This window comes from Clupea harengus, chromosome 10, assembly GCF_900700415.2.
Source record: "Clupea harengus chromosome 10, Ch_v2.0.2, whole genome shotgun sequence".
Taxonomy (NCBI): Eukaryota; Metazoa; Chordata; class Actinopteri; order Clupeiformes; family Clupeidae; genus Clupea; species Clupea harengus.
The window spans coordinates 26637744-26654941 of NC_045161.1; the positions used below are offsets into that span (position 1 = coordinate 26637744).

Consider the following 17198-nt stretch of genomic DNA (forward strand, 5'->3'; position numbering starts at 1 on the left):
GTGATGCAATCGGTGCAATCGGCACGCCCGAGACAGAGCGCTCTGGGGAATCTGGGTGGAAATTTCGGAGAGCAAATGGCACAGGCATGAGCCTTTCAGGAGCACGGCTCAGAGGGGAGGCGTGACTGGGGTGGGATAGGGTTGGTGGGGTGGGTGTGTGGGGGGGTAGAGGGTGGGGTCGGGTGGGGAAGGGTGGGGTTGGTGGGGTGGGTGTGTGTGGGGGTAGAAGGTGGGCTGGGGTGGGGGGGATTTGGAGGGGGGACAGCAGGGGTGTGTTGGGGTGGGGGGAGTGGTGGGGGGTGTTGCTTAAAAACTATATCCTAGCAACTGGGGAGTATGATACCCCCGTGCCAGGTGCTCGCCGGGATTGGTCAGTCGGGTGGCACTGACCCCTCCCCTGACGGTTGTGGCCCGTAGAAAAAATAACCCGAACCAAAACATCCTCCACACTGTACTCACTCCTGTGCACTTGATCCACATGCACTTTAATCTCTGATCTCTCGCTTTTTATTTATTTTACATGTTCTGGTCTCTCCTTTTCTTTCTCGTTTTTCATTTTTTCATGTATGTATTCATCGAACAGATCTCGGTAAAAATACACCTTGATACATGTGCCTTTGCCATTTACTGATCGCGTGGACGAGCCCCAGAGAAGAGATCTTCATTGGCACAGCATGACTTCTCCCTATGCAGCCATGCCGTACTGCCCAGAGCACACCTTTCAACGGTAAGGACCATCCGGAGTGTGTCTCTACTGAGTGTGTTTGTACTGATTAAATATAGCAGTGTACCATTTACAACAGCGCTGACGCTCAGCAGTCCTCACCAGGAATAGAGGATAGCTTTCCACACACAACACACACACAAATGCAGTAGTTGTACCCTTTACCCTTTACCCTGGACAGTGGATTGGGGTAGTTTTGAAATGAGTCAGTGTGGGGCATTCAGCATGTGTAATCACATACAGTGGCATGTTCTTACAGACAGTAGGGTATACGTATACCACTACCGTCAGTGTTGTTGCTTTGCTGGCAGTGACTGCTCACGTAGAGCATTGCAACCTGCCTCATAGCAGAACCAGAACCAACGTAGTGTCTGGCTCTGTCATGGATCCAGCCCAGTTCCATGTCAGTGTGGGGTAGCTGGTTTTATCATCCGAGGGGGCTGAGACACCAGAGCCGTGGTGTGGAAGTGCAAACTCAGGGTGGGAACAGTTGTGTCTGAGTCCCTCAGCTGCTGCTCGTGTCTGATATTTATAGGTGGGGGGTACTTTTAGCAACAATGCAAGTGTATTGGGAGCGACAGGGTTTAGAGTGGCCAGAGACACCAGGGTGCAGGCAGACACTCGAGACCCTCTCCCTTCTCCTCTCCTCTCCTATCTTCTCCTCTCTTTTCTTCTCTTTTCCTCTCTTCTCTTCTCTTCTCTTCTCTTTTGTTCTCCTCATCTCTCCTTATTGCTCCATTTCCTCTCCTTCACTCTCTCTCCTCACCTCTCCTCTCTTGTCTTCATCTCTCCTCTCCTTCCTTCTACTCCCCTCTCCTGTCTTCTTTTCTCCTCTCTTCCCCTCTCCTTTCTCCTCTCCTCTCTTCCCCTCCTCTTTCTTCTCCTCTCCTTTCTTGGCTGCTCCATTTTCTCTCCTCACCACCAATGTAACTGTACGTCTCCATTTTCCTTTTCTTTGAGCTGATGAATTTGTTAGTCTGACAACAATTGGGGTCAGCACTGTGCATATCACATGGGATCTAGTTCATGAGTTAGCAAGTGCCTCTGTTCACTGTCTTCTGCAGGCTCATAAAATTCACAACGGCTAGGTTTCAAGTTGCACAACGCTGAGATATGAAGAGCCTTTGATAGGTTTCAAGTTGAGATACACTGCGGCTTCCACACTGAGACACAAAGAGTCCATAAGTCTAAATAATTTGACCTTTTAGGTAACTTCTAGCAGCTTTAATTGCAGGCAATGCAGAACTAATCCTCTGACAAACAGAGATCTGACACCCTCTCTGTCTAACTTTACCCTGAGGCGAAGGTGGGCAGATTAAGGAACTATCCGTACAACAACAGTGGAAATAGAGTTTTTCCGAAAACCGAAAAGTTTTGTTGCTTTTTCGCCTTGTCCACATGACACCCTTATGACGCAAATGCAGAACCTTTTGAAAACGATGATGACACCACCCCAACTTCATCCAAGCATGTTTCACGGCGCTAAATGTAAGCAACCTTAAACAGGGTAAGATCACCGGGGAAATTCTGTTTGCCCAAACCACGCTTTGTTGATGTTGGCAAATTATTTAATTATGAGGTTTATCTTGTCTCGTTGTGCCATTGTTTTGATAATAATATTGTTTAATTGTAGGCTATAACTTGCAGTAAGGTCATGCAAGACCTTTTAAAACGACCTAGCTAGCAACAGCGCTTTCACTGGTTTTTGATAATCCGCGTGGATGAGGATGAGTTCTCAAAACAGTGTGGTTAAATTTTTTAAAAACGCAAAGGAAACATGTATAAAAAACATATATACATATACATATATAATACATATAAACATGTATAAAAACATTCCATTGTTGGGTCAACAGCACCTAAAAGAATTGGCCCACTTAAAAAAAAGAATCCACTTCGGCTGACCACTATAACATGTCCATGTGCCTGAAAACTGACGGACAGAGATTTAAACCAAAACACACATTTTAATAAATGCTGCTAGAGCCATGCCCTCTGACCACAAAAAAGATGCTAGACCAAGTCTCAGTGCTTTACAGCCTGCTGTCATCGCCTGTGGTGTTTCTGTATTTTTGTGTTTGCGGTGGGCCAGAGAATATGGGTTCCTGTTATCACTGTTGTTTTAGTCCATAATCCAACTGCCATGAGGAAGGCTTATTACCTTCACAGATGGAAAAGCAGGGAGAGAAACAACAACTTATACACACACACGAGAAGCCACAGAGAACACAACGTTGCCCTTCTCAACTTTCTAACTAACTCCTTTAATATTCTCTGGAAGTCTCTGGACGTCAGAAGAGTTCACTGAATATATATATCTATTTAATTTCCAAAAATGGTTCTCTGTCTGCATCAGGTGGATATGTTTTAATAGATTCATACCAATTATGTGTTTGATATCTTCACATTTGTTACTTCTGAGACATTTCGGTGCACATTGGTGTAAGATGTACTTTTACCTGTGTTTTCAGTGGGGATTTAGCTTAATCAAACATATTATTTGGATATATTATATGGACATATTAGGATATTAACATGCAATTAGGGAATAAAAGAGTTTTGTAAATTATAAAGCTAACAATTTCTTATGTGCACTAACAGTCCCCTTTTTTAACGATAAAAAGATGACAAAAAGAGCAGCTTGTCATCGTGGGTGGTGCTTATTTGAAAGTTGTGCAAAGTTCCCATTTTTTTTCACCCTTTGTTTCTTGCCCAAGTTGGCTGAATTCATGCAGCCTTTTCACCACAATAAAAGCATGCCACTGAAAAGAGGAGAATATTCAGGTTGGGGTGTTTTTCTTTTGTTGAGCCCTCATGTCGCTCCTCAGTTTGAAGGATGAGTTGGGGGGTGGGGGTTGGACAGAGTTAAAGCCTTTGAACGCTTGCGGGTCCCTGATTAATGAAGACACTGGAGATGGTCCCCTGTCTCCCCAAATCGGCTGCGGCTGTTTGTTTTGATTGCGTTTTCATCGGTGGATGTGCCCAACCTGCGGGGAGACAATGGCCGCCCCCTGTTTAGCGGTGACCTTTGACCCAGTCCCGTCTGCACGGGGGCCAGGTCTGTCTTTAAGTGGACACTGAGCAGCCTTTCCCTCGGGCTGACAAAATAACTCTGTGCGTAACCAGACACCTGCCTGCAGCCAACAGCCGACACAACCACAGCCCACCACAAAACCACTGCTGTACAAAAGAGAACAAAACAGCGACAGACCCAAACTAATCTGAAAATGATGACCATTAGCTGCGTCTCTCTGCTGGAAAAAAGAGTCACACTGGCAATTCATTTCTACCTCTTTAATTGATTCTCTGTTTAACAATATGGTAAACATGAAATAATGTTTAATAATGGTAAACTGGACGGTATCACTGGAGGTGAAAAATAGTTGCTAAATACTGTAACTATAACTATAACTATTACTATAACTATTAAGTGGTCTAGCTCCATGAGAAGGAACTTTTAGAACATATATTCTGTTATAGGCCTATCATATGATGTTTATGACTCTTTACCGATGTCATAAATCCCCTGTGATCTAATTCTAAAGACAGCATTGGCAACCACACGATTGCATATGAACCCAAGAGGACACGATCAAATCAGGGCATGTTCTAACCTCATGATTAACTATACAGGAGGAGAGAACGTGCCTACGCATCCTGTGTGTGTGTGTGTGATTCATCCTGATAACAGCTCTGACACTCCCTGCAGGACTATAAAATCCTTTTTTTGGTTTTGTTTGATTCGTTTTTGACAACCGGGCCGGGAGGAAAACATTGGCGTTGTCATTTATCATGTTTAAAAGGCCTTGCTATTATAACACCGGCGAGGTATGCATGCATGCCACTCCACCCACCCACCAGTCCAACTGTCATCTCTGCAATCATATCTCTGACAGCTCAGATAGAAAAGGACAGGATGCTTCTCTCCGTGGGTGTTGTGCCTTTTTGCGGGCTGATGATGTCGTTCTTGGCTGATGCCCTCCGCAGTGTTGTGTTTCTGGCACTCTCCCAATATGCCCCCCACCGCCGGGTAATAGGGTTGCTTGGTTCCGACCCCTCAACTACCCCCCTTCAACTCCTGCATGCCCCTCAACAACACGTCCAGTTTCCAGCCAGGTTCTGCTCTCCAACCACGGTCGGTGATGTCATTATATGGGGCTGTCAGCCCGCCTCTCCGGTCTCGGCCAATGCATGTAAGGCACGCTCGCGCCGACTGACCTGGGGAGAGCAGGCACTCAGCACCTGCTCCAAACCTATATAATCCCCATGTTCTCACTGGGCAGAAATGTTAACAATATTAAGTGTAATAACACATAAACATAAGAGATATCCAGTTCCCCACTGGGAGAGACATTTCTGTGGACAGGCCTTGGCCATCTTCATAGCAAGCGCATCATGTTATATAAGAGTCTAGCCATCTTGGTAGTGGTGATTTTCCACTTGGCAGTGGGAAGGTCATTCCTACCGTGGGCTCTGTTGTAGTCCTGTTGTGCTGATTTTATTCATCCTCACTAAAAGGGCTACACTATATCATATATCAGTTGGCTGAAATATAGTAATGTAACAACTAGAATAATATTTGATATTGCAATAATTGTAACAGAATATATATATGTTAAACTTTAAGCCATGTAGAAAATGTAGAATTCATTAATCAGTGTGATTTCCTTAAATAATGCAATCCACGGCAAGATGGTTTAAAAAAAAAAAAGTATTAAACGATAAGCAATACATTTATATATTTTTTCGTTTTAAATGTATTCTACCAAATACAAAATATAGTAGGCTAGCCTATCCCATGTCCCATATCTCGTTACATAGGCGTCATCTTGTGTAGTGAACTTTTTGATACACCTGCATCTTACGGTCTTTCTCAAAATTCCAGTACTACAGTTCTTCAGCGAGGTAAAAGGATATTGTAATGATACTGATATTTCAAATGTAATATTACATCTAATGACACTGACATTTCAAAGCTAAATTGATTTATTTTTAAATGCTTAGTGGTTTGGTAACACCTGTATTAGCATTAGCTGAATGACCATGTGTCATGTCCACTGGCCCACCATAAGTAGTACAGTTAAGTACAGAGAAGATAAGACAGAAACGGTAAGAACAGTGCGAGATTTAAGGTGTGGGCGTGTGTGGGTGTAGAAGTGTGTTTAATTAACAACCTTTGTCTAAAGTTTGCGTTTGCTGTTGCTAGTAACATCTTAACACAGACCTTTGATTTCATAAACACTTGCTGATAAGGTAACCCCGAGGCTAGAGTAATTTTTTGTGTAATGTATGTAGTTATTTTGTTTGTGTGTGTTATGGAATAACGTTATATGCTTAAGTAGAATAGTCTGTAAGGTTAAAAAAATAGTTTTTCAGGTGTAGGCTACTTGAGGATTTTGCAGTTCTCTGGCTTTGAAAAGTAGGTAGCCTGGTCCTTTCAATAGCCCTGTCATTATATGCTTTCCATCCTTAGTGTACAAGGTACGTATTTGCTCACTTACACAAAAGCGCCAGAACTATGCATGTCTGCCGTGTAAAATACGGCTGGATTTAGATTATTATCTTGTGTGTACAATGGGGAAGTGGGAATGTGGAGGGATGGGATTGTGGACTCGGAGTGACAATTGACTTGGAAGGGTTTGGCATCAGCCGTCTCTCAGCGTGCCAAATGACAATATCTATGGGGCTTAAAGTACACATTAGGGTTGAAAGACGCTTTTCTCCCCTATGACAGGCTTGGCAGCGATCCGTTGTCCCAGTAATTTAACTCGGGCGTTCGCCTCCTACCACACCTCTTTGGCTTAACTCAAAAAAGAGAAGTGGCGGTGAAATTAGTCTTACTGTGCTTGTGAACAGCGACGTTACCCTTTTTTTTAGAGCGAGAAATCCTGCTTTATCTGAGGCTTTGGTTGCAAGGCTGTGCGCTCCCACTCAGTAGTCTACACACCAACACAGGTCTTTTCATTTTTCATTTGAGGAATTAAGGCTAAATCCATGGCCATTAGCTCTTATTGGAAAATATGTGGTTTCCAGATGATGAAATCATGACCCCCAGTAGTTATGTAGATTTGAAAATATTATGTGATGTATCAGAAGTTGACATTTAAAAGTATGAGGGGTGATTGATAAATTCGTGGCCTAAGGTAGGAGTTGAGTTCTACAGCTGTTGTTACATGCACGTGCTGTTCAACAGTTATAATTGAAAATGTCATGCAGTCATTTGTTACCTCGGTTTGAAGGGCTTCTCACCCCATGGAGGTCCACAAGGACATGGTGGCAACACGAGGGGAGGGTGCCTTTTCCTACAGCATGGTGAAGAAGTGGCCTCCTTGGGTGTTAAGCCCTTGCATCATCACTGAAAGAGTCTAACTGCACATGCATGTAACGACAGCTGTATAACTAATCTCATTCTACCTTAGGCAACAAACTTATCAATCACCCGACGTAGTGTTTTATGTGAGTTGTAAGGTTACATTCAAGTTATGACTTAATACTGGTTAGGCATAATGGCTATATGCTGTTTTCACAAACTTCCCTTAAAGGTACAGTGTGTAGTTTTTAGTGGCATCTAGTGGTGAGGTTGCTGAATTGCAACCAGCTGAATACCCTTCCTTTAACCAGTGTTGGCAAGTACCTTCAGTGGCCATCAAATGCCATAATAACGTCAAAAGCCATCTCAAGCCAGTGTTTTGGCTACTTTAGAAACATGGCAGTGTAACATGGCGGACTCTGTGAAAGAGGACCCGCTCCCTATGTAGAATACGAAGGGCTCATTCTAAGCTAACGAAAAAACATCGATTCATAGCTACAGGTAATTATACACTAATGAAAACATAATTATGAATGCTGTATTCCATTTCTACTAATTGGTGGTACTAAAAACTACACACTGTGCCTTTAATAATTTTATTGAAAATAACAAATGTAAATTTGGACATAGACATGCACTAGGATAATTTAATATACCTTCACAGATCCTTTGCAAACTAACTGCTCTCCACAGACATTTATTTCCAGATGGGTGTGTGGTTGTGGTCTGGCCTAGGCTATGGTATGGTGTGTCAAAGCAGGGCTCACAAAGTTGCTAGCCTGATGTCCTTGGTCAATCAGGTTTTCCTGTCGGGCTACCAAAATGAAACAACACTGTCCCCTAAGTGAAATACATTTCCATGCTTTATTTGTCTTCTCTGCTCTTTTGACTTAGAGGTTATTTGGAGGAAAGGCTGACCACTGAACTGACACAGTGTTGATCATGATGGCTTGCCTGCTTGGAAGTGCTTGTGTGAATCGGAAAGATAGTACTAGTCATCCATTTGTTCTTACGCACATGTCGCCACTGACCATGGACTGGGCCGTGAGTGCACTGACTGAGTGTGTGTACGTGAGTGCACTGAGAGTGTGTGTACGTGCGCAGTAAAGGAAACTGCTAAATCCCTTGAAATCACTGATGTGTGTGTGAAGGTCAAAATATGACCATTGTCAAAGGGAGATAACGAGCATGGATTTAGTAAGATGCGTAATTACATTTATTATGATTGTTGTTAAATACATGTTTTGTCTTTTATTGATATTTTCTTTTATACCTACCTTTCTACATAAAATATCGTGGTCTTTATTTGGGCTAGTCTAATTCATTTCGGGCAACCAAAATCTGAAGAATGCCTCACCCGAAGGGCTACCAGGGATTTCGAAAATGTTGCGAGCCCTGCAGAGCCCGGTTCAGGTTCAGCAGATACAGCAGGGGTTAGGAGTATTAATATCTCTCCCACACAGAATGTGGGGGAATTCCGGCTCCGCCGCAGAGTGCCAGCGTCAGATGGGCTCAGATCAGTGGCGTGGCGGTGGTGGTGCGGCAGGGGCTAGCGGAGCAGCCAGGGGAGAGCCGCGCCACGCCGCAGCGCTATCGCATAGACGCTGGGGGGAATTCCGCTGCGCTCAGACGACCGCGTGCGCCACTTCAGCGGGAACAATGGGGGTGCTCAGCGAGAGGGGCGGTGTAGGGTTGCAGGGGAGCAGGTCAAAGGAGTCCGCGTCTGTTACCGACAGGCATATTTTGTACACATTCTCCTGTTGACATAATGGAATGAGGGAAGCTTCACTTGTTCCATACTCTGAAAAAAATGCCCTGTGTTCTTCAGCACTAAAGGGGTTACCAATTACACACTAATTGCATTAACTCACTGCTTTAGTCCATGTGTTTGTGGTTTCAGTGGTGTTCAGTGTGTAGCTGGTCCAGCCTTGTCTGATATGTCCCATGTCTGATACGGCTTGTTTGTACCTAAGAATGTCTCAATCAAAGTGTCTTTTCCATGTGCTTACCCTGTCTCTAGAACAAAAGAGTATCTGGATATTTAGTCCTATGAAACTGAAAGGTGTTTCTCATTTACATTTTCTTTCAGTGTTTTTGTCCTTGACCAGCTATTGTAAATTATTTGTAAGTCACTTTGAAAAGAAGTGTCTGCCAGATGACTAAATCTGTGAATATGAAACTCGAAGAAGTAGGCAGGTTGTGAAATCGTCAACCAAGAATTAACTACCTAACATGTCCACAGATTTCAGTTTCTTCCACCAAATAATATAAACAATATGATTTGGTGCAAAATAATAATAATATATTATTTATAAAAATAATATGAAAATGAATTTCATAAAATGGTGGTTATTTGATTCTGGGCTGTCAATCGTTTTTATTTTTTTCAAACTGTTACAGTAATTCCCAGTTGCCGAAATGAAAAAGCAATGTGATGTGTCTTTCACACACACACACACACACACACACACACACACACACACACACACACACACACACACACACACCTCACACCTCTGCCTGTGTTTTCCGTGTGTGTCTCAGCAGTAGACTGAGGGAGCCGTCGGCCTGTTTGTCCTGGGCAGAGAGTTCCCTCCTGGCCTCCATGGCTCAGAGCCAGGCCTCTCAGACCTCGGACGGCCTCGGCCAGGACGTCTTTAACCAGCTGCTGGAGATGTTCGACCAGTAAGTTCAGAAGCCCTTGCAAAACATGCTTAGAGGAAGGGGGAATCCACTTTCGATATTTGTGTAAGGGGATTCTGTGTAAAAACCACTTAGTCGTGAAAGTCGCTCACTCAGTCAGGATTGGACTGCAGTGTTGCGTAATCAGACATACCTGCCTTGCGCCTGCAGAAACCCATCTGTCTTCGGGTAGAGAGAGTTGCAGGAAAGATTTGCTTTCTCTTTCTTTTTTTCCCTTTCATTATGACTATAATAATTCGTTTAAAATTGCTCACTGTAAATAGTAAAAACGTTCTGTAACCAATCACCACGTGGCATATTTAAACATATAATAATTATATAACAGAATAGTTAGTCAGGTGGGTCATTTAGAAACACGTTTATTTTAAATGTTTAAATATGCACATTCTGGATCACTGCAGCCATGTTGTAAGTGAGATTTGTAAGAGAGAGTCTCTCTGCTTGGGGCTTTTCAGGTCGGCCTTCCACTCAGTGCAGCCCATCGAGCTGAACTTCTCGGAGAGCCCGGTCAGCGGTTCTCCCAGCAACACCATCCAGATCAGCATGGACTGCATCACCATGCACGAGGCAGAGGAGCCCTACACGGTGAGAGAGTGAGAGAGGTGGAGGAGAGAGTAAGGGAAGCAGAGGAGCTTTTGAGAGTGAGAGAATGAATGAGTGATGGGGGGTTGACGGAGTGCCATCACTACACATGAGTATGTGGTCTGACTGCCATACCATCGAGCCTGGCTCTTTGTCGTTGTGGTCGGAGTGCAGATTTGGTACCCTGTAGACCTGGGTTTAAGGCCAGGTGGGGTGACTGCTCTCTCTCTTCACTACAGTAGAGTAAGTGACTGTCTTAAGGAGGGAGAGCTGAAGTTAGTGAATTATTCAGTGAGTCTTTGAGTGAGCGAAGGTGTGAGGGAGTGAGTGAGTGAGTGGGCGAGTTTGGTAATGCTCAGCCAGATTGGAGGTAACTTCAGAGGAAGACCGATCAGCACATAAAAGAGAGAAAGGGCAAATTAAACATAGGTTAATCTCATCATCTAACGATGATCTTTCAATGTACTTTCCCACTGAGAGATAGTAGTAGAATGAGTATTGCCCACTGCTACCATATACCGTATGTAAAAAAAATATAAAATAAGACAGTGACCGGAAGTTTGTATTCTGTATCTATATATCTATATATATTGTCCCTAACAATGGTGATTTTCTAATCTGATCATTTGACAGATTCAGTTATTTATTGTAGAATTGTTTTACATAAGATCACTTCCTACTAAAATTGTATAATGCGTTATGTTGAGACTTAATATTTCTTTTGCTATCTGTCCTAATACACGAAAATATTTGAATGGGGCCTTTGTACCAAATCTAATTGACTGTACAGTAATACATAGGGTTTCAACACTGTGAAAGCCACAGACACCCACGTGCTCTTGCATCAACAGCGTTCTGAGCCATGTGTCACATCCACCTGAGATCTTTTGGCGTTCAGTCTTTCACAACACAGGATATGGCTGGTGTTGCTCTGAACAGGGGTGAAGAACAGAAATAAAAGAACACGGAATGACTGGATGTTGGCACTGGTAGCAGCAGTAATCCCAGAATTATGAAATCCATGGTGCTACATTACAAGTGATCTCAATACATTTTAGGTGAAGAACAAATGCCATCCATCCTTTTAGAACGTGTTTAATTGAATTGACAACTCTAAAGCGCATTTATCTCTGAGATAAAACGATGTGCCTTGACATGTTGTCACTTCTAGTTATATGCTATGGCCTGCTGCAGTATGGCCTTATTTAAGCCCGGACTACACACAAAATTAGATATTTACATGATTTATAATGATTGTTTTTTCCAATCATTTTAACTATTGTACCAATACCATGTACACTTTCCCAAAACACTTAACACATCGAGCATACCAGTAGACCATGTGAACCAAACTGTGGATACTTGCCCCTATGCTTAGATACAAATGCAGTCAGTGACACCTTCTTCCAAAATTCATGGATACCTGTCCCAGTCAATGTTCACTACCAGCAAAACGCTGTGCAACGACAGCATTCTTTGCCAATGTTTAGATACTCTGTTCAAAACAGTTAACTTTCAGTTCAAAACCTAACTTACAGTAATTTAGATCACTGTAGATGGAAAGATGCTGTATTTGGACAGACAAATGAAGTTATATGCTTGAATAAGAAAAAAGTATTCTTATTTTAGCAGAATGTTTACGTATTTAGATTATTTCGTTTTTTTGGCTTGCAGACTTCTTACTATCTCTACAGAAGGCAAACATAAATGTTACTGTTCCCTGAAGAGTTGTTTCCACTATTACAGTACTGCTCTATATGTAAGTCATAGGCTCAGTGAAAGACAGTGATTGAAGAATGCAATTACAGTAAATTTACCCACTCAATTGTGACATCTATTGTGAGAGGCAGACCGACATATGAACACTGTCTTCAGATACTTGGCTTTGATTGACGTATTTCCAAGATGCAATGCAGAGGAGAATGTTACCGTAAATGCTCAAAAGTTCAAACATGTAAAAGTTTGACACCAAATGCAGAGGACAGAATGGATCAGCATTAGGGCTACAGCAGACTTCTAGTGGTATTACAGTACTTTGGTAGACTGTATCTTGTGTTGATGTATGTAATTTACTGCATTGGAAATACTGCAGTAAATACGTAGCATATTCATGCCTTTTTGTTGTAATGTAGTAAGCCTATATAGTGCAGTAACACGTGCACTTTTACAGTTTTTTCCAATCATTTTAGTTCTTGTACCTATACCATGGATACTTTTCCCAAACACTTAACACAGTGGGCTTTACAGACACACGCCTCTGCATATCAGTTAACTTTTGGTGCAAAATGCACTACAACAACCACACCACAATCAATTCTGCCGTAACTTTAACACATGTTCCCTCTCAGAGTAGAATGACCTAAAAAACACTAACAACTTGAAGCATTGCTAATTGCATCTATAAGATGTTGCTGTGTCCTCCAGTTTAGCATAGATTACTGTAGTGTTGCATTTAAAAAAGAGAAAAAAAAACACACTGACAAACACTTATTTGGACTACAGTAATAAAGTTTGTAATATTACAGTAAACAAATAATTCTGAAATGCTGCAATATGTTTCATTACAGCCATATGCTAGAATCGCATGTGTTACTGCACTATATAGGCTTACTACATTACAACAAAAAGGCATGAATATGCTACGTATTTACTGCAGTATTTCCAATGCAGTAAATTACATACATCAACACAAGATACAGTCTACCAAAGTACTGTAATACCACTAGAAGTCTGCTGTAGCCCTAATGCTGATCCATTCTGTCCTCTGCATTTGGTGTCAAACTTTTACATGTTTGAACTTCGCATTTACGGTAACATTCTCCTCTGCATTGCATCTTGGAAATGCGTCAATCCAAGCCAAGTATCTGAAGACAGTGTTGATATGTCGGTTTGCCTCTCACAATATATGTCAAAATTGAGTGTTTCAAATTTACTGTAATTACTGTAAATTGAAGAATTGCATTCTTTAATCACTGTATTTCACTGATAGCCTATGACTTACATAAAAAGCAGTACTGTAATAGTGGAAAGAACTTTTCAGGAACAGTTACATCTATGTTTGCCTTCTATAGACTCTATTACTATTAGAGATAGTGAGAAGTCTGCAAGCCAAAACAAAGTAAATAATCTAAATAAACTTTCTGCTAAATTAAGAATACTTTTTCTTATTCAAGCATATAATTTAATTGGTCTAAACAAAGCATCTTTCCATCTACAGTGATCTAAATTACTGTAAGTAAGGTTTTGAACTGAAAGTTAACTGTTCTGAACAGAGTATCTAAACATTGGCAAAAAATGGTACAGGTATCCATGAATTTTGGAAGAAGGTGTCATTGCCAGCATTTGTATCTAAGCATAGGGGCAAGTATCCACAGTTTGGTTCCCATGGTCTACTGGTGTGCTCCATGTGTTAAGTGTTTTGGGAATGTGAACATGGTATAGGTACAAGAACTAAAATTATTGGAAAAAACTGTAGCATATGGCTGTAATGAAACATATTGCAGCATTTTAGAATTATTTGTTTACTGTAATATTACAAACTTTATTACTGTAGTCCAAAGAAGTGTTTGTCTGTGTGTGTTTCTTCTCTTTTTTCAATGCAACACTACAATAATCTATGCCAAACTGGAGGACACAGCAACATTTTATATATGCAATTGGCAATGCTTCAAGTTGTTAGTGTTTTTTAGGTCATTGTACTCTGAGAGAGAACATGTGTTAAAGTTACGGCAGCATTGGTTGTGGTGTGGTTGTTGTAGTGCATTTTGCACCAAAAGTTAACTGATATGCGGAGGTGTGTGTCTGTAAAGCCCACTGTGTTAAGTGTTTGGGAAAAGTGTTCATGGTATTGATACAAGAGTTAAAATGATTGGAAACAACTGTAGTACTGATATTAGGATGACGATTTGCCTTTGACTTGGTTGGGACCCACATGCATGTTTTGTATTACACCGCTTGTGTATCTTAGCTGCCTGAAATAATGAAATGATTGAACCGAACCCTGACTTGATACTTGGAAAAAAGCACCATAAATGAACACTTTCTGTGGATTTGTTTACAACAGCAGGGCAGGTGACCGTGAAATGATGTTGAAAAATCAGTTGGGGAGTTTTATCGGTAAGTCCCAGCTGAAACATCTGTGGGCGTTGGAGTCTGCCCTGGGGGTTTCCTCTCTATCGTGGTCAAGGCAAATACAACTAGAAGAACCGCACTGCTGATTGGGTTAGCGAGTTAGTTAGCAGCACGCCTGTTTTTTATTTAACCAGGTCCGTTTGTGAGCCGAAGGCCCATTTATATTCTACCGTTGATAGCACTTTGTTGAAAAATCGATGACTCTTGGGTCGCCAGCCTCTCTGCTTGGCTGTGATGAGCACGCCTGTTCTGAAATGCAATTTGAAGATGAGGAGGACATCTTGCATCTCGTTCCAGATGACTTTCTTTGCACTGTAAGTCATCGATTCCTTCATTACTTGCTGGTTGAGCATCTGTGTTTTTTTTAACTGAGGTTTAGTTTCAGTTCAGTTTTAAGCATTCAGCATTCTGCGCGTTTGGCTTCTCCCCGGTTGGTGTGGGGGTGGGGTGGGGGTGGTGTATCTGTGTCTCTGTGCTCCGGCTGCCAGTCTGTGGCCAGACCATTGTGCTGTAGGTTTAAGTTGTCACCTCTGTGGAATCTCTCTGTGGACACTGTGTGCACAGAGCAGTGTTTTCCTTTTGAGAAGAGATCTCCATCATCGCTGGCCGTCCTGTGGGGCGGAGTATGTACATAAGAGATGGTAGCGGAAAGTCGGACATTTCCTCCTGTGACCTGTAGCCGACGCAGCAGTCCCCTGTGCCTGGGTTGCCATGGGAGGCTCCCCTCCCCCTAGAGGAACGCTGCGAAACAGAGGGAGGAAAAGAAGAGTGAGAAGGAGGAGTAAAACAGAGAGAGAGAAAAAGAAGAGTGAAAAGGGAGGAGTAAAAGAGAGGTACTGAGTAACGCAGCTCCTCACTGCCCTGAGGGGGACTCGTTTTCCCTTGATCTGGTGATTAATGCAGCCCCCCACCCACCTCCATTCACACACTCACACGCTCTCACACACACACTCTCACACACACACACACACACACACACACACACACACACACACACACCCACACACAGACTCACACGCTCTCACACACACACTCTCACGCACACACACACACACACAGACGCACACACACACGCACACACACATATACATGCATGCACACACATAAACCCAGACAGACACAGACAACACACAGATTCACATCTACACACAAACACATACGTGCATATCCACATGCAAATACACACTTCTGAGAGTGGCAGGCTGTGGCGTAGAGCCAGTGGCGGGGGGTGTGTGTGTCTGTGTGTGTGTGTGTGTGTGTGTGTGTGTGTGTGTGTGTGTGTGTGTGTGTGTGTGTGTGTGTGTGTGTGTGTGTGTGTGTGTGTGTGTGTGTGTGTGTGTGTGTCTGTGAGCCTGTGTGTGTGTGTGTGTGTGTGTGAGTGTGTGTGTGTGTGTGTGTGTGTGTGTGTGTGTGTGTGTGTGTGTGTGTGTGTGTGTGTGTGTGTGTTTGTGTGTTCATGAGAAGTCCGAGGGTGGACGTGAGTTCCTGTCTTCTGTGCCACACCCAGATGGCACCCCCAGAAACATCTCATCCCAGACATGCACACACACCTACACACACACGCAAGCACACACACACACACACACACACACACACACACACACACACACACACACACACATGCATACCTCCTCAATGTGTCACTCTAGGGAGAGTTTGTGGTGCTAAAGCAAATGGGGGCGGGTTAGAGCCCAGGGGGGCGTGTCTTGACTTTGCATGTGCTTTATTTCTTAGTCTGAAAACTCTGTCCTCCCTGAAAACTCTTGCCTGAAAACTCTTGCCTGAAAACTCTTGCCTGAAAACTCTTGCCTGAAAACTCTGTCCTCCCTGAAAACTCTAGCCTGAAAACTCTTGCCTGAAAACTCTGTCCTCCCTGAAAACTCTTGCCTGAAAACTCTTTCCTCCCTGAAAACTCTAGCCTGAAAACTCTTGCCTGAAAACTCTGTCCTCCCTGAAAACTCTAGCCTGAAAACTCTTGCCTGAAAACTCTGTCCTCCCTGAAAACTCTAGCCTGAAAACTCTGTCTTGCCTGAAAACTCTTGCCTGAAAACTCTGTCCTCCCTGAAATCTCTTCCTCTGTGGTGTCTTTCCTCTCCTAGAATGTTCCCTACCAATTTCTGTTTTAGGTAGCTGCAGGGCAACAGTATAATGCAACACCTGGCAACCCATCTATGGCTCTCTCTCTTACTCTCTCTCTCTCTCTCTCTCTCTCTCTTGTCACTTGTTTATTTTCCTCATCCTCCCTTTTTTTTGTCTTGCTTAATCTCTGCGTCGCTCTCTATCTCTCCTTCTCTGCCACTCTTACTCTACTGTTCATTTTCCCCATCCTGTCCTCTTTCTTTTGTATCTCTTTCTTCCTGCATCTCTCTATCTCTCCTGTTCTGTCACACACTCCCATTGTATTCTGTCTCACTCTAACTCTTTTCTCTCTGCACAGTGTGTTTCCTCTGGGATTCTTTTCAGCAGGAAAGGGTTTTGTTGTACCTGGATGGTGCCCAAGCGAAGTACTCGGCGACACTTGACTGCAAAACAAATCTTTTTATCTATACATATCTGTTTATTCAAACATGACGCCTGTCTGACCCCCTACTTACAGAGGGCAATATATATTAGCCGCATTGGCAAACTTTGCAGCCTGGTGGAGAGCAGTTCATTTATCTTGTGTTTTTAAAGAAGAGCTCTAAGGCTCTGTCATAGGGATACTCGCCCAGAGGGGGCCTGTTGGTGCTCAGGCATGACCATGCAGCC

The 17198-nt window shown here is 43.0% G+C and overlaps 1 protein-coding gene across 1 annotated transcript in view; it reads left to right on the plus strand.

Moving 5' to 3' along the window:
- Nucleotides 1-243: 243 nt before the first annotated feature.
- tp63 (tumor protein p63) overlaps nt 244-17198 on the plus strand; it is a 54818-nt gene continuing 37863 nt past the window's right edge. Inside the window, exons 1-3 of the mRNA XM_031574615.2 lie at nt 244-727; nt 9579-9719; nt 10193-10322. Of these exons, the coding sequence (XP_031430475.1) occupies nt 675-727; nt 9579-9719; nt 10193-10322 (324 nt within the window). The 5' untranslated portion in view covers nt 244-674. The remainder of the gene's footprint in view (nt 728-9578; nt 9720-10192; nt 10323-17198) is intronic.